General features: G+C 58.9%; 10 protein-coding genes across 10 annotated transcripts; 4 read left to right on the top strand and 6 right to left on the bottom strand.

The window, feature by feature from the left end:
• Positions 1-4: 4 nt before the first annotated feature.
• On the bottom strand, positions 5-1,866 carry CMQ_6422 (uncharacterized protein; the record flags this gene model as incomplete). The annotated part of the gene is made up of 2 exons (XM_014315487.1): positions 5-459; positions 513-1,866. 2 exons carry the CDS (start codon positions 1,864-1,866, stop codon positions 5-7), a joined length of 1,809 nt encoding a protein of 602 aa, XP_014170962.1.
• A 1,434-nt stretch (positions 1,867-3,300) lies between these two features.
• Positions 3,301-5,254, top strand: CMQ_6367 (uncharacterized protein; the record flags this gene model as incomplete). Its single annotated transcript, XM_014315432.1, has 2 exons — positions 3,301-3,609; positions 3,671-5,254. 2 exons carry the CDS (start codon positions 3,301-3,303, stop codon positions 5,252-5,254), a joined length of 1,893 nt encoding a protein of 630 aa, XP_014170907.1.
• Positions 5,255-5,855: 601 nt separating this feature from the next.
• CMQ_6464 (amino acid permease) lies at positions 5,856-8,131 on the bottom strand (the record flags this gene model as incomplete). The annotated part of the gene is made up of 3 exons (XM_014315529.1): positions 5,856-6,918; positions 7,084-7,293; positions 7,365-8,131. 3 exons carry the CDS (start codon positions 8,129-8,131, stop codon positions 5,856-5,858), a joined length of 2,040 nt encoding a protein of 679 aa, XP_014171004.1.
• A 1,814-nt stretch (positions 8,132-9,945) lies between these two features.
• Positions 9,946-12,269, bottom strand: CMQ_6391 (mannosyl-oligosaccharide alpha-1,2-mannosidase; the record flags this gene model as incomplete). The annotated part of the gene is made up of 3 exons (XM_014315456.1): positions 9,946-10,116; positions 10,187-11,535; positions 11,588-12,269. 3 exons carry the CDS (start codon positions 12,267-12,269, stop codon positions 9,946-9,948), a joined length of 2,202 nt encoding a protein of 733 aa, XP_014170931.1.
• A 644-nt stretch (positions 12,270-12,913) lies between these two features.
• On the top strand, positions 12,914-13,840 carry CMQ_6051 (uncharacterized protein; the record flags this gene model as incomplete). The annotated part of the gene is made up of 2 exons (XM_014315116.1): positions 12,914-13,576; positions 13,658-13,840. 2 exons carry the CDS (start codon positions 12,914-12,916, stop codon positions 13,838-13,840), a joined length of 846 nt encoding a protein of 281 aa, XP_014170591.1.
• A 139-nt stretch (positions 13,841-13,979) lies between these two features.
• Positions 13,980-14,712, bottom strand: CMQ_5987 (RNA-binding domain containing protein; the record flags this gene model as incomplete). The annotated part of the gene is made up of 3 exons (XM_014315052.1): positions 13,980-14,279; positions 14,337-14,553; positions 14,627-14,712. The coding sequence occupies 3 exons, from the start codon at positions 14,710-14,712 to the stop codon at positions 13,980-13,982; spliced, it is 603 nt and encodes a 200-aa protein (XP_014170527.1).
• A 384-nt stretch (positions 14,713-15,096) lies between these two features.
• Positions 15,097-16,304, top strand: CMQ_6171 (actin-related protein; the record flags this gene model as incomplete). Its single annotated transcript, XM_014315236.1, has 3 exons — positions 15,097-15,319; positions 15,369-16,196; positions 16,264-16,304. 3 exons carry the CDS (start codon positions 15,097-15,099, stop codon positions 16,302-16,304), a joined length of 1,092 nt encoding a protein of 363 aa, XP_014170711.1.
• Positions 16,305-16,512: 208 nt separating this feature from the next.
• CMQ_6205 (ATP phosphoribosyltransferase) lies at positions 16,513-17,731 on the bottom strand (the record flags this gene model as incomplete). The annotated part of the gene is made up of 4 exons (XM_014315270.1): positions 16,513-16,889; positions 16,951-17,556; positions 17,619-17,653; positions 17,715-17,731. 4 exons carry the CDS (start codon positions 17,729-17,731, stop codon positions 16,513-16,515), a joined length of 1,035 nt encoding a protein of 344 aa, XP_014170745.1.
• Positions 17,732-18,834: 1,103 nt separating this feature from the next.
• Positions 18,835-20,825, top strand: CMQ_6109 (sucrose transport protein; the record flags this gene model as incomplete). Its single annotated transcript, XM_014315174.1, has 3 exons — positions 18,835-19,124; positions 19,192-19,217; positions 19,282-20,825. The coding sequence occupies 3 exons, from the start codon at positions 18,835-18,837 to the stop codon at positions 20,823-20,825; spliced, it is 1,860 nt and encodes a 619-aa protein (XP_014170649.1).
• A 532-nt stretch (positions 20,826-21,357) lies between these two features.
• On the bottom strand, positions 21,358-24,223 carry CMQ_6079 (sister chromatid separation protein; the record flags this gene model as incomplete). The annotated part of the gene is made up of 5 exons (XM_014315144.1): positions 21,358-21,393; positions 21,510-21,754; positions 21,825-22,342; positions 22,435-23,692; positions 23,764-24,223. 5 exons carry the CDS (start codon positions 24,221-24,223, stop codon positions 21,358-21,360), a joined length of 2,517 nt encoding a protein of 838 aa, XP_014170619.1.
• Between the last annotated feature and the right edge of the window lie 184 nt (positions 24,224-24,407).

Below are 24,407 nucleotides of genomic sequence, written 5' to 3'. Positions count from 1 at the left end.
AAGCTCAGCCCAGCCGCGCCTTACGCCAGATGCGCAGGCACTCCTGCAGGTCGACCGACAGCGTGCCATCCAGGGTGCTGGACGAGTCGTGGATCAGGGCGACCAGCAGCGTGGCCTGGGCAAACGCCACCTGGTCCTGGCGCAGGTCCGCCAGGTCGGCTGCCTTCATGCCGCCAATGTCGGCCCATGCCTTCCAGCGGTCCAGCATGCGGCACAGGTCGCCGGCAAAGGCTGGGTCCAGGACCATGTGGTGCAGCAGCATGCCGGCGCTCTGCTTGAGGTCTTCCGTGACCGTCACGTGACTTTCTCGATTTTGGCCTGGTTTCGGTTTCGGCTTCTGCTTCTGCAGCCAGCTCAGACAGTATCCAGCGACCAGACGAGCATCCCACTTTGGGCTCTGTAGCGCTTCCATCTCGCGCTGTTGCCGTCGGTCGTTATCGCGCCGGCTCCTGTCGCGCACTGAGGCGTGTCAGTAAGGCAAAGCACCAGGAACCAACCCTGTTCTGACTCACTGTCTTGTATCCGCTGCATGTTCTCCTGTATCGTGCGCTCTCGAAAGGCCTGATCGCGCTGGTGTGCTGGCAGCCGGGCCTCGGCCATTTGGGCGGCGCGCTGCTCATTTAGCCGTCGCATGTGCAGGTCCATCTGCACCGAGAGATCCTGCGTGTGCTTGGTAGCCCATTCAGGCGTTGCGCTCTCGTCGACGATGCCCAGCAGCACAAGCACGCCACATGGTACCGTCTCGCGCTGTGCAAATGCCAGGATGTCGTCGGGGATCCGGTAGTTCCACAGCACTGTCTGACTCGTCGTACCGTAGGCCGTGGCCGCGCTGGCAAACCATACGCCGTCCAGTCGCCCTGGCCGCACCCGCAGGTGCTCAATGTGCAGGCTATCCAGCTCGACCGACGTGGCTGCCCCGGCTGGCCATGCCGAGTGCACCAATGCCGTCACGATGCCGCCAATGGAAATCTGGCACGTGATAGCTGCATTCTGTGCGGACGTCTCTTGCGTTGCCGCTCGCCGCGACGTCGATTCTACCGAGCTGCGCGGGATACTACTGCTGCTCGTCTTCGTTCTCTGGACGACATACGGCACCTGCTTGGAGTCGTCAGGTCCGGCCGTGTCGATGAGCGTCCCGGTCTCGGTGCCGGTCTCGGTGCCGGTCTCGGTGCCGGTTTCGGTCTCTTCCTTCCCGGCTTTCTCCTTCGCCTCTGGCGGCGCCGGCAGGTCCACCCAGTAGGGCGGCAGGTTCTCGTAGGTGCGTGTCGTCCATTCCGGACGCCACCGGACCGACAGCGACAGGTTGCCGTCGGAGTCGTCGAGTGGCGCCACGGTCAGCACGTTGTGGTGGCCGTCGGGGGACTTCATCAGCGCGCAGCCGACGGGCGTCCACAGCCCTGTTGATCGCAGTAGGTGCCAGCCGTGAGGGTCGGGCACGGCACCCAGGTCCAGCAGATAGCACACGAGCTCGTCCAGGGCGACGTCGACCTGTGGCTGGCGCAGCTGGTCGGCGTACTCGACACGTTGCGTCTTGACGCCGATCGCGTGCGTCTTCCAGTTGAACGTCGTCCACGAGCCGCCCGGGATCGCGCTCGGGTTGCGTGACAGCGACCAGTACTCTTGGCGGTGCTGAAACCGGTCCCATGGCGTCACCGCATAGCGCGGCAGCTCGATCTCGATCACGCGGTTGACCACATCGCTGCGCGTCAGTGCTTTGAGTCGGCTGTGCCGCAGCGTCCGCTTGATCTTGGACGTGTTCACCAGTGTTGTCAATGTGTTGTACAGGATCGGCAGCACTCCCAGCACGGCTAACGGGACACCGATATATGTGATGATATCCGTGGCAGAATGGCCGTTGTCCGACATTGCAGTCGCTGCTGGTGAGGCCCTCTATTTGCGAGTGTGTTTCTTCGCCGCCGTCATCTTCACGCTCACCGACCGCTATATGTAAGATATCATACCTGCCTGTGGCTGAGCAGGGCTGCAAATTGCGGTGGAAACCCGCTAGAGGCAGATGCAGTATTCTGTGTGCCTTGCGCTAGCTTAGCTGCAGGCATCTCAACGGCTCAGCTGGCGCTCAGCGGTGTTGGTAGCCAATGTATCTTATCTTACTCCGTAAATACATGTGAGGCTTCGATGCGTGGAGCCTGGAGCCGATTGCTGTGGGAGTTCAGGCCATAGAATGGCTACCTATCAAGAACGTCGTAGTAGCTTGGTTTAGCATTGCTTTCTTTAGCAGTCCGTAGCATCTCAACATCGTCAACACCATGTAAGCAGACGCGTATAGAATATAATGCTGACCCTGGCACAACCCAAGCACAAATATATATGAAGAACGAGACGGGTATTTCGCAAGCTCCGATGCGATACGTGAAAAGAAGCACGACTTCTCCTTGTCGCGGCAATCGCAAATCTGCAGTGGCCGTTTCATCATAGTGGGCCGTCTGCTATTAATTGCCCACACAGGACACAAAGCACGGCCGTCTTGAAATTGGGAAAGTGGCGTTTCAGACAGCCAGCGACCCACCTGCACACGCAAAGGTGGTATTCAGAGAGGGGCAGGCACGATGACGGTTCCTGCCTTTTTGCTTTGCTCACTCTGCCTCACAATCCTGTCCAGCAATCCTGTTCAATATTACGGCCCCGTTAAGTCCCGAAAGGAGATCCGCGGGGCTGATGATCGACCAGCAGCGTGGCCCGGAAAAGGACCTAGGAGCTCTCGTATTCACGGCGCTCTGTTCGTTTGTTACGTCTGCTCAGCTTATGCATACGCAACATATTACGGAGTGTTCGCGCGCATGTTGCTTGTAAGATGGGCTTCATGCGAGAACCCCACTGTTCTGTCTGCATCTGGAAGTCGTCCATCGTCGCAGGGGTTGCTCCTTCCCTGCTGTGGCGGAATGTAAACAATCTGGGCCGTTATGCAGGCACCCCATAACAAGGCCGGACGCAAAAATAGAGTGGCTACTCCGTCCAACGGGGGGAAACAAGTCTAGAGCCAGGCTAGAGTCGCGACAACGCCCTGAGCACTCCCAAACAAACAACTGCGACCATTCATTCTTACACAACCCCCTGCATGGCCCAGCCTTTCTCTCCTTACCTGTTCCCCTCGTCCCTTCTTCTTGAGGGTGTCTGCCCCGTATATCATTCCTTCCTTCCTGCTCATGCATTGAAAAAGTTCAGACGAAACCAAACGCCGACCTTCATTCCCTCGCTTGATAACTGCTCTCATTCCTTCGCCCCAACATTATTAGTGTGCCGCCAACAGGACCCTTGCATTCTACCCAGCGCTCACACACAATGGCACTGCAAGCTGTCTACCAGCAGTTCCTCGCCTCCCCAAGCTCCTCGAGCCTGGCGGACGACGCTGCCATCTACTACATCACCACCACGACAACCGTCCGCGGTGCCACCGAAATCATCAAGCATTTTGCCTCTCAGCGCCAGCAGATCACCAAGAAAAAGGAGCTTCTGCTAAGTGCCGTCGAGTCTGACAGCAGCCTGGCTGTCGAGATCGACACCACCATCCTGTTTCTGACCGGCGGCTCCATCTATCTTCCCGGCCTGGACGACAACTTCCTGGCCGACCATACCGTCCATCTGCCCATCGTAAGTCCGGCTGGTTGCCCCTGGCCAAATCCCAGATACTTACCAGAGTCCGTCTTTCCAGGTCCATTTCGTCTCCTTCAATGCCGATGGCAAGATTGGCCAAGTTCGCCAGTGTTGGGACCAAGGCGCGCTGCTGAAGCAGATCGACGTCATTGGCAAGTCTGGCCGCAACTGGCCCATTCGCGACAGCGCTGAACAGACCAAGCTGATTGCCTCGGCTGTCAGCGGCGTGAAGAATTCTGCTCCGCCATCCAAGACACTGCCGATTCACCCACGCGGAAAGCCGGCAAGCGCTACACGCGACCCGCACGCGTCGTTGGACTTGTTTGTCAGCAACGAAGAGCGTGCAAGCACCGTCGCTAGCGTCGTGTCGCCTTATGGAGGCGTGCGTCCGCCCCAGCGCGACATCACCGAGATCATAAGCGACAACCCCAACGATACCGCCCTTCCGGTCGTGGTCTCGCCGTATGCCGGTCGCCGTCCGCCCCAGCGCTCCTTGACCGACATTCTTACCCGCGGCGATGACGAAAACGACGACAGTGCCACGGATGCTGATTCCTCGACAACCGGTTCCTCACAGGTCATTGCCCCCAAGGCGGGAAGCCACAAGAAGTTCCAGCCCGTCCGACTGTTCGACACCGACGGGCCTGCTCCTATCGAAGAAGAGCAGGACTCTCTGGAAGACCCGAACAAGTCCAAGCCTGTCTACCGCCCGAACCCCAAGCGCTACAACCACTTTGACCTTGCCGCCGGCACTCAGGATGCTCCGCAAAACGGCACGGCCTTTGACGAGCTGCCCAAGTCGAAACATAACAGCCAGTGGGCCTTTAGCGACTTTGAAACCCCACAGAAGCCGGCCGCCCGGAATCTGCCCGACCAAGAAGCACGCCACTGGACTTTCGACGACGACGAGGAGTTGCCGGAGACACCGTCTGCCACCTCTCGGGCAGAGTCGCGCCAAGGCGGCCGGCAGCGTGGCGTCGGCCCCAACGAAGGTCAGGGCCTGTACGAAAACAACTTGTACAAGGAGGACGGCTCGGCTTTCACGCCGGGCCCCGAGTCGCGGGCGCTGGGCAACATCACAAACCTGAAGGACCGGACAAAGTTCTTCGAAGCTAACTTCACTATGTCTGACGTGTCTCCGCTTAAGAGCGGCCCGGTCAAGCGGACAGTCGTTGCTGACGACCGTCAGAAGGTGGTCAAGATGATGGAGTCGAGCTGGGACAATTCCTTTGATGACACGACGAGCTTGCCGAAGAATAACAACATTCCGGGCACGATCGTGGCCGCCAAAGAGAGCGACAGCCGCGGGATCCAAACCTTTGGTGACGGCATGGGTGGCAGGAAAGCCGCCCGCGTTCCGGGAACGACAGCGGCCGACCAAGGCAGCGTCAATCGCGGGATCCAAACCTTTGGCGACGGCATGGGTGGCAGGAAGGTCGCCCGCGTTCCGGAAACGACTGCGGCCGACCAAGGCAGCGTCAATCGCGGGATCCAGATTGGCGGCGACGGCATGGGCGGCAGGAAGGCTGGTCGCGGCTGGAGTCTGGGTGGCGACGGCGACGAGCCTTCGGTTGTGCCACCCAAAATGCCGGGCAAGAAGCAGGGTACGGCCAACCAAGCGAGCAGCTTCTGGGACTTTTAGACTGCAGCGGTGCTTCTCGTTAATACCACTCTTCACGTTGCACATGATCACGAGGACAGTTCTCGTTTTTTATCCCATCTCTCTACCGGCGTTCCATTTCGCTGGATCCAAGCAGCAAGCAACTTTTCGCATCTGCTGTGCTCGTGTCTTTGGAGATTGCTTTGTTTGCCTCTAACTAGGTTGGCGGCATACTGGACGATATCTTTTTGTACTAGCTAAAGTAACAAGAATGAAGGCATGACGATATGATGTGGTTCCCAGGGAATGCACGATTTGTAATTTTACTCTGTACTTGTTAAATTATTGAAATATCCCTGCTTCGGCATCACGTCATGTCTATTCCTGTCTAAGAGATCGAACAAGACATCGGCCAACTTGCACAAAACAAATCCCATACCTGTCCCATCTCACCTTTGGTTTCCATGTGGTCCTCCCAGACGTTGGTATCGTTATTCAGACCTCCCATAAGTGATTACAAGGCGCCACGTGCTCCCAGATTGCCCGGCGCTGTTACGAAAGGGAAAATAGAAGAAAAAAGGGATAAAGAGACGGAAAAACAAAGATCAAAGGCACAACTATGGCTTACATAAACAAAATGAGATTAGCAAAAGAATTTGTACAGCTTCTTCCAGCGGGGCCAGTAGTAACGCTCCTCCTCCTCCTGGGCAGAGAGCACGGGGAGATTAAAGTCCCGACGGCCGGTATCGATGTCCATGGTCTCGAGCCGGACGTAAGAGGTGCGAAAGTAGAGCTTGTGGCCGAGCCACATGATGAGGACGATGGGGACGGCGAGGTACTGGAGGAAAAAATTCTGGACGTTGGCGGCGGTGGTGTTCTGGTGGTAGCCGACGGGCCAGCCGCCGACCCAGAACTGGGCGATGAGGATGATGAGGTTGCAGCCGAGGCCGAGCCAAGAGCCGAGGACACCGGGTTGGGAGCGAAAGGCGAGCTCGGAGAGTTCGCGGCCGCGCAGCTTCCAGGCGCGGCGGAAGCGGATGTGGCTGACGCAGATGCTAGCCCAGGTGAAGATGGTGCTGAGGGCGGAGATGGCGAGCAGCCAGTTGAGCACGTCGGACTCGGCGTCGACATCGGCGAGGTAGGCAAGCAGGCCGAAGCACGAGGCCACGCCGATGGACACGAGCGGGCGGCCTCGCCGGTCAATATAGGCGAGGATGCGCGGCGCCTGGCCCTGGTCAGCCAGTGCGGCCAGCGTGCGCGACGAGCCGAAGACGGACGAGTTGCCGACCGACACGACGGCCACGAGGATGATCGTGTTCATGACCGACGGCAACACCTGGATGCCGGCGCTCTCAATCGCAATGACAAAGGGTGACGCGGTCGCGTCCGCGATGCTCTTGGCGCCTGATAGCCGCGCGTCGTCGTACGGCACCAGCAGGCCGACCAGCGTCAGCGCCACCACGTAGAAGAGCGAGATGCGCCAGAAGACCTGCTTGATGGCCGTCGGCAGGCTCTTGCGCGGGTTCTGCGTCTCGGCCGCTGCTAGGCCCACGAGCTCGGTGCCCGCAAACGCAAAGGCCGCCGTCACAAACACGGAGCACAGGCCCTTGAAGCCATTGTGAAATGCGCCTGGATGGTGCCAGTACTTGCCGCCGATATAGCCTTCGGTTGGGGTGCCGCCGATATTGATGACGATGCCGAGAATTCTAGATGAGTTAGTGGGAGTAGAAAAGAGGGAGAGAGAAGCTAGGGAGAAGAGAGAGACAGAGGAGAATGACAACAACAGGAAGGAGCAAGATGGTGTGAGGAAAGAGCCAAGACCAAACAGGCAAGACCGAACAAGCAGACACATGGAAAGAGCAAACACTCACATGAACCCGATAATGGCAGTCACCTTGATAATGGCAAACACAAATTCGGCCTCACCATAACCCTTGACGCCAAACATGTTGATGCCCACGGTGACGATCAGAAAGATGGTCACAAAGATGGCCTTGTTCAGATCGGCGTTCCAATACGCCACCGTCATGGATGCCGCTATTATCTCGAGTGGCAGCACGATGATCCACTGCAACGCATAGCTGGACGTGTTAGCTGATTTCTTTTCTTGTCTTTCTCGTTTCTTCCTCTCTTCTGCGCTCTGCACACTCACTTCCAACCCATGGCAAAGCCCCACGACGGATCCAGGAAACGGGTCGAGAAGGCGGAGAAGGAGCCAGCCACGGGAAAGGCCACGGCCAGCTCGCCGAGCGCATGCATGGTGCAGTACAGCATGAAGCCGATGAAGCAGTAGGCGATCAGCACGGATGCCGGGCCGCCCTGCGACAGCGACTTGCCCGAGGCCACAAACAGACCGGTGCCGACGGAGCCGCCGATGGCAATCATCTGCAGGTGGCGGCCCTTGAGATCGCGCGACAGCCCCGAGTTGGCCGTCGCCATGTTGGCGCCACGCATGTCGAAAAAGTGGCCGCTGCCGGGATAGTCTTCCATCATGGGATGCATCGGATAGGCCTCGAGGCCGGAGCCACCGAGAATCCCGCCGCCTCCATCACCATGGACCCCACCGCCGCTCGCTGCTGTTCGCCGCATCCCCGCCGGCCCTGTCGCCGGATTCGGCCTCATCGGTATTCCGCGCTGACTCGGATCGCGGCGGAACGAGTCCATCCAGCGCGACAGCGTGCTCTGCCGCCGCTCACCCCCACTACCGACGCCAAACGACGGCCGCCGCTCGAGACGGCCGCCGCCCACGCCCGCCAGCCGGTTTCGCCGCGTCGACTGGCTCTCCACCCGCTGCGGCTCGTCGTGGTATGCATCGCCGCCGCCACTACTGATGATGGTGGTGTGCATGGGGTAGATGCTGTCCTGCTGCAGGCTGTCTTCCTTGATGGTGAGGAAATTGAGCTCCAGGTCACGATCCATTGAAGCGGATGACGGCTTTTTCTTCATGGGGAAGTTTGGTGGTTAGGATGTGGCGAGAGCTAAGAGACACCTCGTCTGTCGCAAGCCGGCAGAGATTTCCGAAATTCTGCCCTTGGCCTCGGCTCGTCTGTCGTGGCGCAAGCCTTTTCGTTCCACACGGACCTCCGAGCACCTCTCAGTCCCCTTCTTGGCCTCACAATGGCTTTACAGCAAGGCACGTCGTCCTTGCCAGCTGTCGTTGCGCCGACAGGAAAAAGAAAAGAATGGACAGAAAGCTGCGATCTCAGATGCGGGAAGAGCGTGCAGGACCGGCAGCGATGCGATGCAGGTTCAGATCTCACAATAGATGTGGAGAGCACGCGCTGCAGAGCGTGGGGAGTACGGCGTAAGGACAATGTCGAGCAAGGCGAGTGTCGGGGGGGCCCAGACTCGGGGCTGCTGTTCATGGACTTGTCGGCTCGCGGATCCTTTATCGTTAGCTTGTCGATGTGTGGATATCGCCTATGATTCTTAGTGAGGAAACGAAGCACGTGAGCGAAATGCCGGACGTGAAGTAGATGTGATCTTGTATGAAGCTTAAAGGCAAAGGGGCATGAGGGGGAGAGAACGGGTGAACGATCAAAGAGCGAGGCGCAGATAGGACAAGAGAGAGAGAGAGAGGCGCAGACGAAGAGGGCGCATCCAATAGGAACCAGCTTGTTTGTCTCTTCCTTGCCGCTTTTGTGACAATCGCTCTGCAGCGCCCCCACGGCTCCGTCAATCAGTCTTGAGAGACAGGGGGTGTGACAGGGAGTTTATTTTGAATTGTGCATATCGGCCAACAGCCTGTACTCTGCGCTCTACACTCTGTATCTTTCATACGAAGAGAGCAGAGACAGGAAGAGCGAGATGGAGCTGTCTGTCAGCTAATCCTGAATCATGCAAGGTGATGGATTGAGACGGCGCAAGTACTCCGTACCGGGGGAGAGATAGGGCGGGCCTGGAGGAATGGTGCCACAGATGCGAGAGCCGGCCCCCTGGTCTGCCCGAGAGACAAAGTACAGGTACCTGACCCGAGCCGTAGAGGAGGAAAAGCGACATAGTAGCATCGTGGAAAATTGGCTGGGCTAGATATGGGTACGACTGCGGAAAGCAGCCAATCAGAACACCAAGACAAATCAGCATTCTCCAGCAGCCCGGCCGCCTTATCAGCGGGTTCTGCCCTGCTCTTACGTAATGCATTCGACTCTGCACGACAGCACGGCAGCACCGCGTGCTTCAGTTAGGGCTGCCCAAGTCATTTCCACATGGCTTCCTTCGCTGTCGCGGACCACAACGAAGTAACCCCATGAAGCCAAACGCGGCTCCACTGTAAAACGATAGTCTGCGCATGGACAGAAACGTTCCCATCAGAACCTGGTCCGAGCGCCTGCTCAACTGGCTGCTCCCGCCAGTCGTTGTTCGTACGAGTACTTTGTACTTGTCAGATACGTCGTATTAGAGATAACGGCAAGGCTGCTGCTGCTGTTGTTGTCTGTGACCTCGCTCGTCTGCTCGCTTCCCACTCTCTGCATCTTGATATCTTGCGTGATCCCACACCCTAAAACACTGGAGCCCACCTCTGCATAGTAGCCCCCTGCATAATACTCCGGATACGAGTACAAATACAATTCACCCGTGGCAAAATCTATGTGGCTAAGTTTGGCACTCTTCCCTTTCCGGGTCAGGGCCGAGACAGATATAACGCAATCCCCGACATGATGCAATGCAAATCGACAACACGACTACAAGTATCCGGACAACTACCCGGCTCTTTCACTGAGCCCGATCGGCTTTCAGGGTGCCCCTGCGCTGGCCGCTGCTGGCTGCCTTGTCCATCCGGTGGAGAACAGCGGCCCCATGTCGAAACGTGGAAATGGGTGTGCCTCGGTGTTGATCACGATCTTGTCCAGTGGCAGCAGATCGTCAGGCGAGAACAGCAGGTAAAAGTATTTCAACGTTTCCGCCTAGAAGCCACGTGTTAGTACAGTCTCCGGCCATCTTCATTTCATAAACACCCCCACCTCGACCACTTACCAGCCAGAAGCTTTCCATGTTGTCCCTGCTGACGGGCGGCAGTTTGTTGGCATTCGACAGGCTCGTGAACCCGCCTCCGTCCTTGACCGCCGTATACGCCATGAAGGACTTGAACATCTCCCATCCCCACTCGCGGTACCGGATGTCACCCGTTATCCGCCACATATAGAACAGACTCTCCACCGTCTCTGGCCGCTGCAGGTTGTGCGAATCCGGCGACTTGACGATAAAGTCTTTCCGCCACGGTGCATCCGGATCCGGGCTGAAGTCTGAGGGTGGTGCCTGGTGTTGCCACGACTCTGGCGGCGGTGGATTCGCTATCTCGAAGTGTGTGATCTCGGCTGCCAGCCCTGTCGCCATGTACTTGTACATACCCCAGCACGTCTGCGTCAGCTCGTGTGCCAGCTTCATGTCCTTGTCGTGCTGCCTTGTCCACCAGCTGCTCTTGCGCGCTTCCCGCAGCGGCATTCCGCGCGTTGCCGCCAGCGCAATCGTTCCCGGCATGAAGCACACCAGATGATCCATCTTGGCCGTCAGCGGCTCCTCCAGCCCGTCTGCCCGCTCGCCGATGATGGTGTAGTGTGATGTCTCCGTGTACGTCACCAGGTGCTTTCTCACTGCCGCCAGCGCGTCTGTCCACATGTCCAGATATACGGTCTCCTTCATGTTTGTCTGCAGGTATTGCTTTATAAGGTACTCGTAATACGAGTCACCACGGCTGCCCAACCGGATGTTGTGTCCCTTGAACGATCCCGTTAACGGGTCAATGTAGATTGGCACCAGCGAGTCGAACTGCCGGCTCTTCTGGTCCACAATCGCCATAACGTTCTCCACCTTGTCCCAGAATACCTTCTCCCCGGTCAGCTTGGCCAGGTACTTGAACTCCAGCTGCAGTGTCGTCGTTTCCGCTGTAGACGCCGCCCCTCCGTTGTCGTGTGCTGCAATGGCCTCGGACTTGCCAATGTTGACGCTCGACCACGGAACGCCCGTAGGGCTGTCGAATGCTGATAACAACCGATCGGCCAGGTCCCTAGCCTTTTCCAGATACAGGTCCTCGCCGCCCGTCTCGGCCAGCTGGATGTCGTTGAGCTTCGCCAGATGTGGATATTCGTTTGCCAGGTAGTGAGCTGACAGCAGGCCACCCATCATGCGGATCGTCGTCTCAAACGTGTTGATATCCTGGTCCTGGTCCCACGTCAACTTATTCGCGACCCATTCGCGAGCATGCACCAGCCGTGACGTCAGGTTCATCAGCATGAGCGTGTCCAGCGAGTCGATGATGATCCAGCCGAGGCCATGGGGGGCCATCTGCTTTCCTAGCTTGGAATCGGGGTGGAACTCGTCATAGCCTGCGCATTTCGTTAGCACTACCGGAGCAGAGTGAAAACCGGTCGGACGTACCCCAGGCGTAGCGCTCGTAGGCATCCCAGCTTAGCTCGAATGCCTCCACCACGCGCTCTCGGCGGTCCAGCCAGTCGGCCCGGCTGTGTGCCTTCTCGTCCTTGCCATTCAGCCAGTCCCACGACGGCAGCGGCACCCTTGGCACTCGGTCCTTGTGTGCGTCAAACCAGCCGAGGTAGTACAGCGCGGCAAGGAAGACGAAGAACACCAGCCCTAGCACCCGCTTTCGCCGGTACACAGGCCGTGCCCGTTCCGAGGGCAGATAGCCATACGGCTTGTCCTTGTACATGGGCAGCGTCTGCGAGCTCCGACCGGGGATCCCGGATTCGAACAGGCCACCGACCGCGTCCAGGATGTTGTTTCTGCCACCGCGGTTGCCGGTGTTCGTCTTCCCCGTGGCTGCTCCCCACAGCTGGTCCTCTGCTATCCGTTGTGGGTTGTTAAACGATGGCACATTCCGGGGCACTGAGAATGCCATGTCGTCCGTTACGGCCGATGCACTTTCTAAGGCGGTCTCGACAGCGGTCTCAACGGCCTCTCTGGCTTGCTTTCCTCTTTCTAGCGCATGGGCGCCGGCCTCGATGGCCCTGTGCTTGATCTCGCGTGCGGCCTGGTTTGCGGTGGCGCGAAGAATGCCAAAGGTCGGATTTCTGTGTAGACCGAAGGGGTCCCTAACGTTCATTTCTCCAGTGCGAGCATTGCCAGACGAAAGGGGCGGAGACGTCGAGGAAAGCAGCGGTAAATAGGGAGTCTGTTTTCGTGGCCGGAGGCGTTCCCAAGAAATGATGTGGTGAGGAGGTAGAAGTATGATGACGCCCGGAGATGAAAACGAGCTCTTCTTCAAATTGGAGACCAGGGGCCACACCAAAAGCCAAGACCAGCCAAAAAATGGTCGCTAGCTAAGGCTCAAAGCATAAAAAACTCCAAGGGATCAGCAAGAAGCAGCCATTCTAAAAACCGACAAGCAGAGAGACAAAAGGAGGGAATGAGGCGGTAAGCCTCTAGGAGCTTGGCGCAACAGCTTGCCTGTGCTCCGTACGTCGTATGGTTTGAAAAGGACAGCTGGAAGCAGTTCTCCGAATGCGGATTGAGGTAGCATGCAGGCCAATCGTATTACAGAGCTGGAGTATGTACGGAGTACTTCGTTCCTGCCGCGTAACGGCCCACCTGGCAGTTACGTAGAAGCACAGTATCCCGTTCCAAAAGCCACTGTACAAGAGTTAATGGAGCCCGCCAAAATGAATTTGCAGCCCAAAGAGCTTATTGCAAGATACTCGATACAACGGCAGACCAGAACACTCGGAGCATGCCAGCGCCGTCTGCACGATGACCACCCGGGCCCCGGCCTCGAAGAGCGCAGAGTTCGGCGACTATCCCTTTCTCACGGCCGACGAGTTCACCGAGGTCTGCAACCAGCTCGACCGCATCTACCGCCATGCCACACTAGGTCCACTCCGGCGTCGATGGCGTCTTTCTGCCTGCACTGCCTTCAATACCAGCTCGTATGCTGCCGGCAGCGAGTACACCACGTACCTCCAGATCACCCGCCCGCTGGATGAGGATGCTGCTGCTGCCCTGGACGACAGCGACCTCTCCAGCCAGCTCGACCGGTTTTCTCTGGGGACGCTGGCCGTCAGCAGCGCCGATGTCGATGTGGAAGAGGACCAGGCCATGGCCGAAGACGACGAGGCCGACCAGGTGAGCAGGCAGTACAAGAGACGCACGGGCCGCACAAGCACGTTCGCTCACACGACACAGGCTGTGCTGCGCAAGCAGCCGCCCGCGACCCGGCCGGCGGACGTGGGCTTTGTGACCTACGAGATCCACCTCCATCCGACCTACAGGGCACCGTGTCTCTGGTTCTCTCTGCACGGACTGCCCGAGTACGAGCCCGCCTTCAGCATCGACACCGTCTTCCGGCGACTCGTGCCTGACTCGTTCAAGGACGGCCTCCGTGTTGCTGGCAGCATCGGTGGCATCTCTGCAGACGTATGTACTGTTTGTATTTACCGTGTCTATCGTGCTCACCAAGGGCCTGCTGGAGGCCTGGCTAACATGGCGCGTCCTTAGTACCATCCCATCACCGGAGTCCCGTCGTTCTTCGTCCACCCCTGTCTTCTCGGTGAGGCCATGTCGGGATTTGATTGTTCCAAAAGCTCCTACCTCATGGTCTGGATCGGTCTGGTCGGTGGGTGTGTAGGCCTCTGGGTTCCCAAGGAACTGGCCCTGATCCAAGACTGCTTTGAGACCTAGGAATTGAACCAGATGGCGACATGCCTAGCGTTACCTGTGCCATAGGGGCTACTGAGGAGGGAATTACCAGCCGAACCAGATGAAGTGTAGCAGAAGGGGTATCGTTTTGTTTTCCACTTTTCCATCTCTCGGCTACTCGTCATCGCTGTCTTCCTCCCCTGGCCACATCGCTGTCGTCGTCCTCCTCCTCGTCCTCCTCGTCACGCGTCCGCTTCTGGCCGCGAGCTGCTTCGGCTTCGGCGTCTGCCTTTGTTCCGCCTGGTGCATCAGCCGGCTTGGGAACGACAGGGGGAGGCGTAGCAGCCGAGCCCGGCGCCGGGGCGTTGAAGATGCTCTGCTGGAGATCGGTGACTTCGACAGTCTGGGCGGCCGTGGGCGGCTCAAAGGTGCCGTCTAGCCTGGCGATCACGTTGGATTTGGACTTGGCATATGTGACTTTCTAGAACCGGCTGTCAGCGATCGATGGGACAGACAATTGTACAAAGGTGAACCGTACCATGTCCTGTCCGAAAAAGGAGAAGCCATCGAGCGAGCGGGCAGCTTGTGTTGCCGCCTGGATGTCGCGAAAGACAATGTGCGCCTGTCCTCGCATCTTCATCGTCTTGAGCGCCACGACGTCGAGCACGGGGCCGTAGGTGGAGAACAGAAGGTACAGCGCCATGCGCAGGTCCTCCTTCTTGATCTTGGCCGACGGCAGGTTCCGCACGTAGAGGCTGTGCCAGGGTTAATAGAGTGCAGACGGGAGCAGAGGAGAGAAGCAGGCGTGAAGAGAAAGGAGGGACGTACGTTTGATTCGGCGCAATAGGCACCACCTTGGCCGGCAGGCCATTGCCCGGCGGCGGCAAGATGCGGGACTGCGTGGCGGTCGACATGGGTGCGATGCGAGAACCCCGAATGCGGAGTGTGTGCTCGGCGACGGTGTCGAGGCAGAGCTGTCCGTCTTGTCCGTTTATTTTTTCCGGGCGGTGCTGTTTTCGCGTAGCCCAATGGCGGGCCACATGCGTGCTTACGTAATGCAAGGGACAGTATCCGGCACGGTGCCCCTCGACCTTCCCTCCTGCCTTTTGTCGTAATTCGTATTCCGTACAAATAGGGAGCACGTCGCCCCACCTTTGAGCTCGCATCTGGATTCCTCCCATACAAACTCCTTTGCGTGATAGTAGAGAGCTCCTCCTATCACAGGCAAGACACCGACACGGAGAAGGAGAGTACGGAAACGAATACGCAAAAGGCAAAAGGCAAAGACACAAGGCACAATGGCACCGCCGGAGATCCACCAGCTCTTCCACAACCCGATTGCGGACCACTCCTTCTCGGCCGACCGCAAGCTGCTGGCCGTGGCCCGCGAGTCAACCGTGGAGCTGTACGGCCGTGTGGGCAGTGCGTTCAAGCTCAAGGACGAGCTCAAGGGACACGACAAGACGGTGACGGGCGTGGACATTGCGCCCAACACGGGGCGAATCGTGACGTGTTCTCAGGGTAGGCCAGCGAGGGACGCACAGGCTCAAGGATTTGGCTGACAGGACAGACCGCAACGCGATCGTGTGGGAGCCGTCGCCGTCGGGGTACAAGCCGACGTTGGTGCTGCTGCGGATCAACCGGGCGGCGACGTTTGTGCGGTGGTCACCGTCGGAGGCCAAGTTTGCCGTCGGCTCGGGCGATCGGGTGATTGCGGTATGCTACTTTGAGGAGGAAAACGATTGGTGGGTGTCGAAGCACCTGAAGAAGCCGATCCGCAGCACCATCACCACCGTGGGCTGGCACCCCAACTCGGTCCTGCTGGCCGCTGGCAGCACCGACGCCCGCGCCCGCGTCTTCTCCAGCTTCATCAAGGGCGTCGACAGCCGGCCGGAACCGAGTGCTTGGGGCGAACGACTGCCCTTCAACACCGTCTGCGGCGAGTTTCTCAACAACTCGGCCGGCTGGGTCCATGCCGTCGCCTTCTCGCCCAGCGGCGACGCCCTCGCCTTTGCCACCCACGACAGCAGCATCACCGTCGTCTACCCCAGCGCCCCCGACCAACCGCCGCGTGCCGTCATCAGCATCCCTACCCAGCTGCTGCCCTTTGCTAGTCTGCTCTGGAATGGCGAGGCCGAGATCATCGCCGCCGGTTACGACTGCGAGGCTTTCCGCTTCCGCGGCGACGTCGCTGGTTGGGCCCTCAGTGGCACCCTCGAGGCTAAGACTCACGCTCCCGGTGCCGCTGATCGCGAGGAATCTGCCCTCAACATGTTCCGCCAGATGGACCTCATGGGCAAGGCCAAGAACGACGCCCAGCTCAAGACCGTCCACCAGAACACCATCACCACCATCCGCCCCTACGAGTCGTCTGGTGATGCCGTCTCCAAGTTTTCTTGTATGTCTCCTCTGTCTCTGTCTACTGTTTGGTTGCTGCTTCTCGTCCTGTTTATTGACTTGTACAGCGAGCGGTGTCGACGGCCGCGTCGTTATCTGGCACACGTAGACTGCTGTGTCGCAGGGCAACATAGTCGCTTCTCAATACAACCCACACATGTCATGTTTCCCAAGACTCTTGCTTCTTCCCATTAGAGTGCTACGTAGTTTGTGCTGTTGCCAACAGGACGCCGGGACCCTTCTATTTGTTGTGACCAAATCTCTTTATTTCTTTTTTCTAACCATTCCAAGCCAAACTGCAGTACAAGCGCCACGCTTCAGCTGTTGCGGGTGTTGTGGATATCCAGGACGAGAATGTCCGTGGCGCCAACCTTGACCAGGTTGTCCATCACCGTGGCAATCTTCTTCTTCTCCACCATAGCGCTGACGGCCACCCAGTCAGGCTCGTCCAGGGCCGTGATGGTCGGTGCACGCTTGCCTGGCGTGATGGTCGTCGCTTCGGGCAGCTGGGCTCGCGGGATGTTGTACTGGCAGAGGACGAACTTCTGTGCGGTGATGACGCCGCTAATGCGCGAGGCGATCAGGTCCAGCAGCTCCGGGTTGCTCGGCGACTTGGACTTGATCAGAATGGCCGACGAGTCAACCACTGTGTCGATAGGCTTCAGGCCAGCCGCCTTCATGGTCTCTCCCGACTCTGCAGACACATTGTCATTAGCATGTGGTCAAGGCGGACACAGCGCAGATGCCGCACTCACCAACAAGATCGACGATGCCGTCGGCCACACCGAGCGCGCAGGCCGCCTCGACGCTGCCGCTCAGCTCGATGATCTTGGTGCGCAGCTTTCGGGGGCTCACGGCGGCGTCGGTGCTGGTCAGCCCGTCCTGCTCCAGCTCAAGGCGGCCAAAGTACTCCTCGGCCAGGTGGACGAAGCTGGTGCCGATGTTCTTGCCAATGAGGTCGCGCGGCTCGACGTAGCTGCCCTTTTCCGGCACCTGCACCTGCAGCTTGCAGCTGCCAAAGCCGAGCTCTAGAACGGTCTCGCAGCCGCGAGCCTTGGCCGTCGTCGGAGCCGCGCTCCCAGCTGCAATGGCCGAGGCGACGTCGGCACTCACTGCGGCTGATTCTCTCCGTGCCCGCGTCATGGCCCGCACACCGGCATCGTGCTCCTTGACCTGGTCGAGGCCGGTGATGCCGAGGTCGACCTGGCCCTCGCCAACAAATGTCGGGATGTCGGCAGCAGGGAGGAAGACAAGGGCAATCTGCAGGTTCTTCACTAGAGCAATGTCCAGCCGGTTTTCGCGCTTGAACTGGATGTCGGCACCCCGGAGCAGGTCAAGAGCTGATTGTTGCAGGCGGCCCTCTAGAACGGCGGCGGTCAGTCAATTGGCTACGGCACGGCCTGGGGAGTATGGAGCCACTCACTCTTTGGGATCGCAAAGAGAAGACGACCGTCCAGGCTTTGCTCTCAGTGTCAGCCATAGCAGAGGAGGGGCAACAGGGAAGATAGCCGGGACTCACTTGTTGACCAAATCCATTGTTTCGCGCTGAGTGCCGGCGTGGTGCCTGGCAGTTGCAAGTAGAAATAGAGGGTGGAGTGAGGCAATTGAAGCTCGAGATCGCTTCACGATATTATAGTGCAGATGCAGGAATTGGTGATTTGAAGAGGCAAAGGCGGGGTAAGAGAATATGCGGAGATCAGGGTGCCAGACGACCGGGAAAGAAGCTATGGCAGGGAAAGGGCAATGCAGCAACGATCTGGAATCTATCTCTTGTGGAATGCGAAATGCTCATGAGAAGGGACAGATGTGTTGGGCTTTGTTCGGCCAGCAAGACGGCGTCGTCTCGTTTGGCTCGGCTTTTCTGACTCAACTTTTTTTTCTCCATTCCCCAATTCTGCCACCTAGATCGGACTTGCCTAACACGCGTATGTCGTATTGGTTGCCGCTCGTCGGTTCCTGCCCATATAATAATGCTATTCTAGAATGCGGCAAGCGCAATGCGGCGACGGTTAGCGCGACAGCTCATTACAGGGCGTCTGGCAGAGGCGCGGCGGCCTGCAATCGAAGCCTGAAGGAACCAGTAGCAGCGCTCCGTAAAAGGGGCTGGCGACGTCACTGACCCACACGTGCCTTGTCAGACGCGGCTTCCCCTAATGTTGCCCGTATTCGTTTTATCAAGGACAGCATTCCCGGGCCGATCATTGCGATGCAGGAACGGTCCCTTTCTATTTTCTATTTTTCTCCGGATTTCTGTTCTTCTCTTTCTCCCTCCTCGTGCCTTCTTCATCTTGCAACGACGACACACAGCACAGAGAGTTTTTTTTCCTAAGCATGCCCATTTGCTGCGCTTGATACGCTGGGTAAGGACACAATTGCCTCTTTGGGCGCACTGCGGAGACGTGAAGGAAGTGCGATAGAACAGAGAGGATGCAAACATCGGCTGCCACACGCGAAGCGAAGATAAGCGAGGAAAGAAGATAGCAAGAAGACAGAGAGGCCATGGGACGGCAGACCAGATGCGATTGGCAGTCTTCGAGGACCGACTAGGCTCACGCTTCGACGTCACTGATGCCAGCTTATTGTGCTTCTGCATCTCTTGTTCCTCACCGTCTTCTCTTCCTGTCCGATGTCAGCCGAGCATGAAGGACTACAGAAAACACGACCGGCAGCGCTCCACGGGCGTATTTGAAGCTCATGCTGATGTTCATGGCGCAGACGTTAATCGCCCGAGGTGGCAACTCGACGTTCAGCATTGCGACTACTCGGACTCGGACGACGACATTGGGCACATCAAAGACAGTCTATACAGAAGAGAGCTTCCCTTTGTTCACGACACGGCCATGGCGACCTGGGTGGGCCAGCCGGCCATCAAGGGCAGCTCGGAGACAATGCGCATGATGCTGTTGACTTGTGCAAGCATTGGCATAGCGTATGTGCTGTCTCCCTCTTTTTATTCTGTTTTTTGTGTCTATACTCACTATTCTGGATGTAATCAGGTTCACTTGGGGAGTCGAGATGACGTGTACGTACTTCCACAACCGCAATACATCCTCCACCGGGCTCCTGGCTGACGTGCATCGTGACAGATTGCACTCCTTATATGTTGTCTCTCGGGCTCACTAAGGGCCAGGCTTCGTTCGTGTGGCTCGCCGGCCCAATCTCGGGCATGATCGTCCAGCCTGTTGTCGGCGTGATCTCCGATCAATGGACGGGCAAATGGGGCCGTCGGCGGCCATTTATCGTCGTCGGCAACATCCTTGTCGTCGGCGCTCTGCTGACGCTGGGATTCACCAGCGAAATCGTCACTGCCGTCCTCGGGAACGAAGGGTTTACCCTCGGCCAGGGGACCACGGCTCCTATACCACACCGGAAAATCGTCATCACGCTGGCTGTACTTGCGCTGTACGTGGTCGACTTTGCTATCAATGCGGCCATGTCCTGCGTGCGCAGCCTCGTGGTCGATACGCTGCCAATCGAGAAGCAGCAGGAGGGCTCTGCGTGGTCTAGCCGGATGGCCTCGTTTGGCCACCTGATCGGCTACGGTGCTGGTGCGGTCGATCTTGTCGCGGCTCTGGGGCCGACTCTGGGCGACACGCAGTTCAAGCAGCTCACCGTCATTGCTGCGGCCAGCATCGTCTGCACCTCGGCCGTCACCTGCTGGGCTGTCACCGAGCGGGCCATGCTGCCTTCTCACGGCCACAGCCACGACATGTCGGACATGGGCGGGCTGAGCAGACTGATCAAGGTGTTCCGGCAGATCTGGTCGACGCTGCTGACACTGCCTCCGCGCATGCAGGCGATCTGCTGGGCTGTTTTCTGGGGCTGGATCGGCTGGTTCCCATTTATGATCTACAGCAGCACATGGGTTGGCGAGACATACTTTCGGTACGATGTACCCACGGATGCGAGGGTCACTAACGATGCCCTTGGCGACATGGGACGCATCGGCAGCTACGCTCTGACGGCCTACTCCAGCGTCACGGTCTTGGCGGCGGCAGTTCTGCCGCTCTTGGTGCGGAGTCCGTTCGACGAGAACTTCACCCACCGTCCGCCAAAGAGTATTGCGCGGTTTGCCGACTTTATGGAGAAATCGCGACCGGACCTACTCAATGCCTGGACCTGTGGCCATATCGTCTTTGCCTTTGTCATGTTCATGACCCCGTTCGCCATGAGCTTTCGGGTCGCCACCCTCCTCGTGTCGCTCTGTGGCATTCCGTGGACCGTGGTCACGTGGGCGCCAGCAGCCTTTTTGGGCATAGAGGTCAACAGGCTCACCAACAGCCGTGGCGGTGCTTCCCATCGGCGGCTGCGCGACAGCGGAGACCTTGGCAAGCTGGAGCATGGGCTGTCCAAGGCCAAAAGCACCGAGACATCGTCGGGTGAGCTGAGCGGCATCTACTTTGGCATTCTCAACATGTACACGACCGTTCCGCAGTTCCTGGGCAACATGATCAGCACGATGGTGTTTGCCGTGCTGGAGCCCGGCAAGAGTCCGGAGCTGGCCAAGGATGCGCATCCGTCGGAGCACCACAGCACGGACGGGCCCAATGCCATTGCGGTGATCTTCTTTATCGGGGCCTTCTTTGCTCTTATTTCGGCACGCGCCACGCGCCGGCTAAAGGTGGAGTGATCTCAGGTGATTTGCATTGCAGTGTCTTTGCATTTGGACTTCTCTTGCCTCTCTTTCCGTTTTTCTTTTGTGTATTCTCTCCCTTCCGTACCCGGGACGTTTCTTTTGTGTATGGCGTTTTGGAATCAGGGTCGGCCAACATATATACATTCCTCTCACGGTGCTCTCGTTTGTGCCACGAGGCAGGGAAAGGATAGATTAAGATTTGCTCTGGAGCGGATACGTGCAGGCTATATGTTGGTTGGGGATGGCATAGCTTCAAGGGAAAGTGTTGGAGCAAGACATGAGACGTTGGGTTACATTCTATAGCTAAGCAGCGAACTATGTAAGATCGTATGAACAGAATTAAGCCAATGTCAAAAGCCTTGCCTTTGGGCGTCTAAACTGCCCATACCGACTGCCGTCGGTGCTGACATAATCAATAACTAAGCAGACAAAGCAGCGCGGAAGAATTGTGGTTCATTAGTGACAGTTGTAAGTTGAAACAGGCAGAAAAAGCAGAGGCTCATTCGTGACAGTAATAACGCCATTTCTAGCTGGTAGACGAGCTCAACTCTAGTCTCGAGGTCTCAAGTCGTCAGGTGTTGGGGTGTGATGGTGCAGTAGCTCTCGCTCGAGCTTTCCGTCTCCCACTCCCTCTCTCATCTTCCTCTCCTCTCCCTGTCTCCCTAGTATCCCTCTCACCAGCTCAGTATACCGGCCTGGACTCCTGCCATCGTCGATGCAGCGCCGACGTTTTGTTGCCATCCTGACCGTCTCGGGTGGGAGCAGGTGGATTTGGTCTCGCTGTTGCCGAGCTTCCTCGATCTCCTCGATCTCCTCGATCTCCTCGACTGTCTCGCTCGCCTCGCTCAACCCGCTCGACTCGCTCCCGGACGCTCCCTCCGTCGGGTCCGGTCGATGCGCGACCACTGCGACGCCGCCGTGCGCTACGCTCAAAGTAGAGGCTAGACCGGCCACCATTGCCGCCACCACCATTCATTGTGTTGTCGTCCTCACCCGTCGTTCCGACGGGCCCGATCCACTCCCATGCACGACCGACTTCACCGTTGCGGCCCTCACGCTGGCCTGCACGCACGTTGCTGTTCTGCTCGACAACGGCGCGCACCGGCTTCCAGATACGTTCCCGGGCGGCCAGCGAGTGCGTCGACCGCAGGACGTCGTCGCGCAGCTGCGGCAGAAACAGAAACGGGTCCGGTCGGAGACCATCGGCGTCCCGGTCCACCCCCCTCTCCCCCCCCTCGTCCTCGTCGATCAGGTAGAGCTCCTTCTGGGCGGCCAGACGCTCCAGCGCGAGGTCGACCAGAGCCGGCACGCGAGCCAGCATCGCCCGGCGCGCCCGGAAACGAGCGCGCACATACAGCAGGGCCAGCACGGCCAGCACTAGAACTGAAACAGGGAATCGATATCGGGCGAAGCCGAGTCGGATGGACCGGCGGATGGCACACGTGAATGGAAGGCGAGCGAGCGAGGTGGACGATAGGCGGGCGTCTGAAACGGCTCCGGAATCGGGGGCTCTATCGGTCCAGCCGGGTAGCTGGTTAGTGTTATGGTCAGACTGAGTACAACCGGGGGGGGGAGGGGGTAAAAAGGAACGGTCAAGACTCACGTATATTCCGGCTCGATCTCGACCTCTTCGCGCGTCTCGATCTCGCCGATCGCCGCCGTCCACAGGTCGTCAAACTCGTCCTTGCTCATCTTCTTGCTGCGCTTGTCGGCGATCACCCGCTTGAGCACCGGCACATCCATGGCCGGTGAAGCTGCCGAGATGCCATCATCGTCCACGAGATCGCCACACTCCCACCGTGCCCGTCGGTTGCGCAATTCCTCGACTGCCTTGTCAGCCACGGCCTTGACCCGTCGAGCCCGCTCGCCGTCCGGCTCGCAAGTTGGCGGTAGCGGCACCAGGCCACCCAGCGACAGAGGGTGTGGCTTCAGCAGATAGCCGCTCTCGCAGCGCACCGAAAAGTCCGAGTAGCAGAACGCATGGGCCGGACACAGCTCACACTGCGGCTCGACCAGCACGCTCAGTCGAGGCGGCATCTCCACCATGGCCACCGTCTCGCGCATGGGCTCTGGCAACCGGTCCATCAGCCAGTCGATCTGCTCTGTCAGCAATGGCACCACCGACCGTCCCAGTCCGCAGTAGCCGACGGCCATCTTTTCCTGCCGATACCAAGCCCCATAGGTCCCCAGCAGTGTCAGAAGTAGCACCCACAGCGGCGTGACCAGGGCCGATCGCACGCTGCGCCGTCTCGACGACGTCGCTGCATCAGCCCGGTTCTTCCGGCCGACCCGCCGCCCGTTGGCCGCGTTGCGCTCGCGCAGAGCCGCTTCCTCCTGGGCCAGTTCCAGCTGCGCCTCTGGCGTGAACTCCTCGCCCGGCTCCAAGGCATCGTCGTCGTCGTCTTCGTCCGACTCGGGTGCCGGCGATGTGGGGTTCACGAGCGTAAAGGACGACGAAGCAGACGCGGAAAAGGCAGCGTCCGCAGTGCGCCGGCGTGCGTATGCCGAGTCTGGCATCGTTGTGCCGGTAGACGATCGCTTCTCTGGGCTGACAGCTGTTCTTCTGCGCGGCGTGCGGCCTGCTGCCGCGGCCGATGCTGCCGCCAGCGGCGAGCTGCCGCTCTGGAAGGGATTGTCGTTGGTAAAGGGCACTTCCTCGTCGGTCGAACTCTGCGCCACGTGGTGGCTGCGAGCGATGCTGCGGGCTGGCTGAGGCGTCCATGAGAGCACCGGCACCGGCTCCAAACGTGCCGGGAGCACCGGCTGCTCCTCTTCCGTGGGCTCGAGCTTGATCTGCGGCGTCCGGGCCCGCGTCTGGCGCGACGACGACTGCGGCCGCAGCAGCGTGCGTGTAGCTGCAGCTGCATCCGCATCCGTGCCCGTGTCGGTGTCCGATGCCGTCGGCAGATGAGCGGGCATCGGCGGGGGGAACCCGGCTGATAGCTGGTAGACCGCGATTGACGCTTCCGCGGGCTTGTGCGGCGCTGTCGGCGGTAGTTTGCATCTTCCTCGTCCTCGTCGTGCCCGCTGTCCAGGTGTCGCGGCGTCATAGCTTCCCGCTTGACTGGGCTGTGCGTAGCTGCTCGGCCAGTCCGCCGCTTTCGCTCTGTCGGAGGAGGATCATCAAAACCGTCGGCCGTGCTGTGGCTCTGGCCACCCTGCGTCGCGTCGATGATGCCCATGCTGGACCGCTTGGCCCTCGCACGGCGGGCCAGGATCTTGCTCGCCTGTGTCGCCACGTGGCTGTTGAACAGCTCGACCAGGTCGGGCTTTTTCGCGTTGGACGCATACGGCACGTTATACGTCACCAGGATCGACCGCAGACGGGGATTCGTCAGCGTCATCGGGTCGAAGCCCGGCTGGAGATAGTCAACGCTCTCCGAGTCCGACATGATAGGCCGTGGGGGAACACGCTGTCTGCAGAGAAAATTTCAATGGAATGCTGTCGATAGACGGCTGAAGTGTAGATAAGGTAGGGCAGAAAAAAGGACCAGATGGGAAGAGGGGAAAGAACAGGGATAGGACCCAGACGTCGGAAAGTCGACAATCGCGTGGCGCGACAAGAGAGATCGCTTC

The sequence above is a fragment of the Grosmannia clavigera genome (assembly GCF_000143105.1).
Source record: "Grosmannia clavigera kw1407 unplaced genomic scaffold GCSC_167, whole genome shotgun sequence".
NCBI classification, from domain to species: domain Eukaryota; kingdom Fungi; phylum Ascomycota; class Sordariomycetes; order Ophiostomatales; family Ophiostomataceae; genus Leptographium; species Leptographium clavigerum.
The sequence above is the reverse complement of the archived record's forward strand: the minus strand, read 5'-3'. Positions and strand labels throughout refer to the sequence as shown.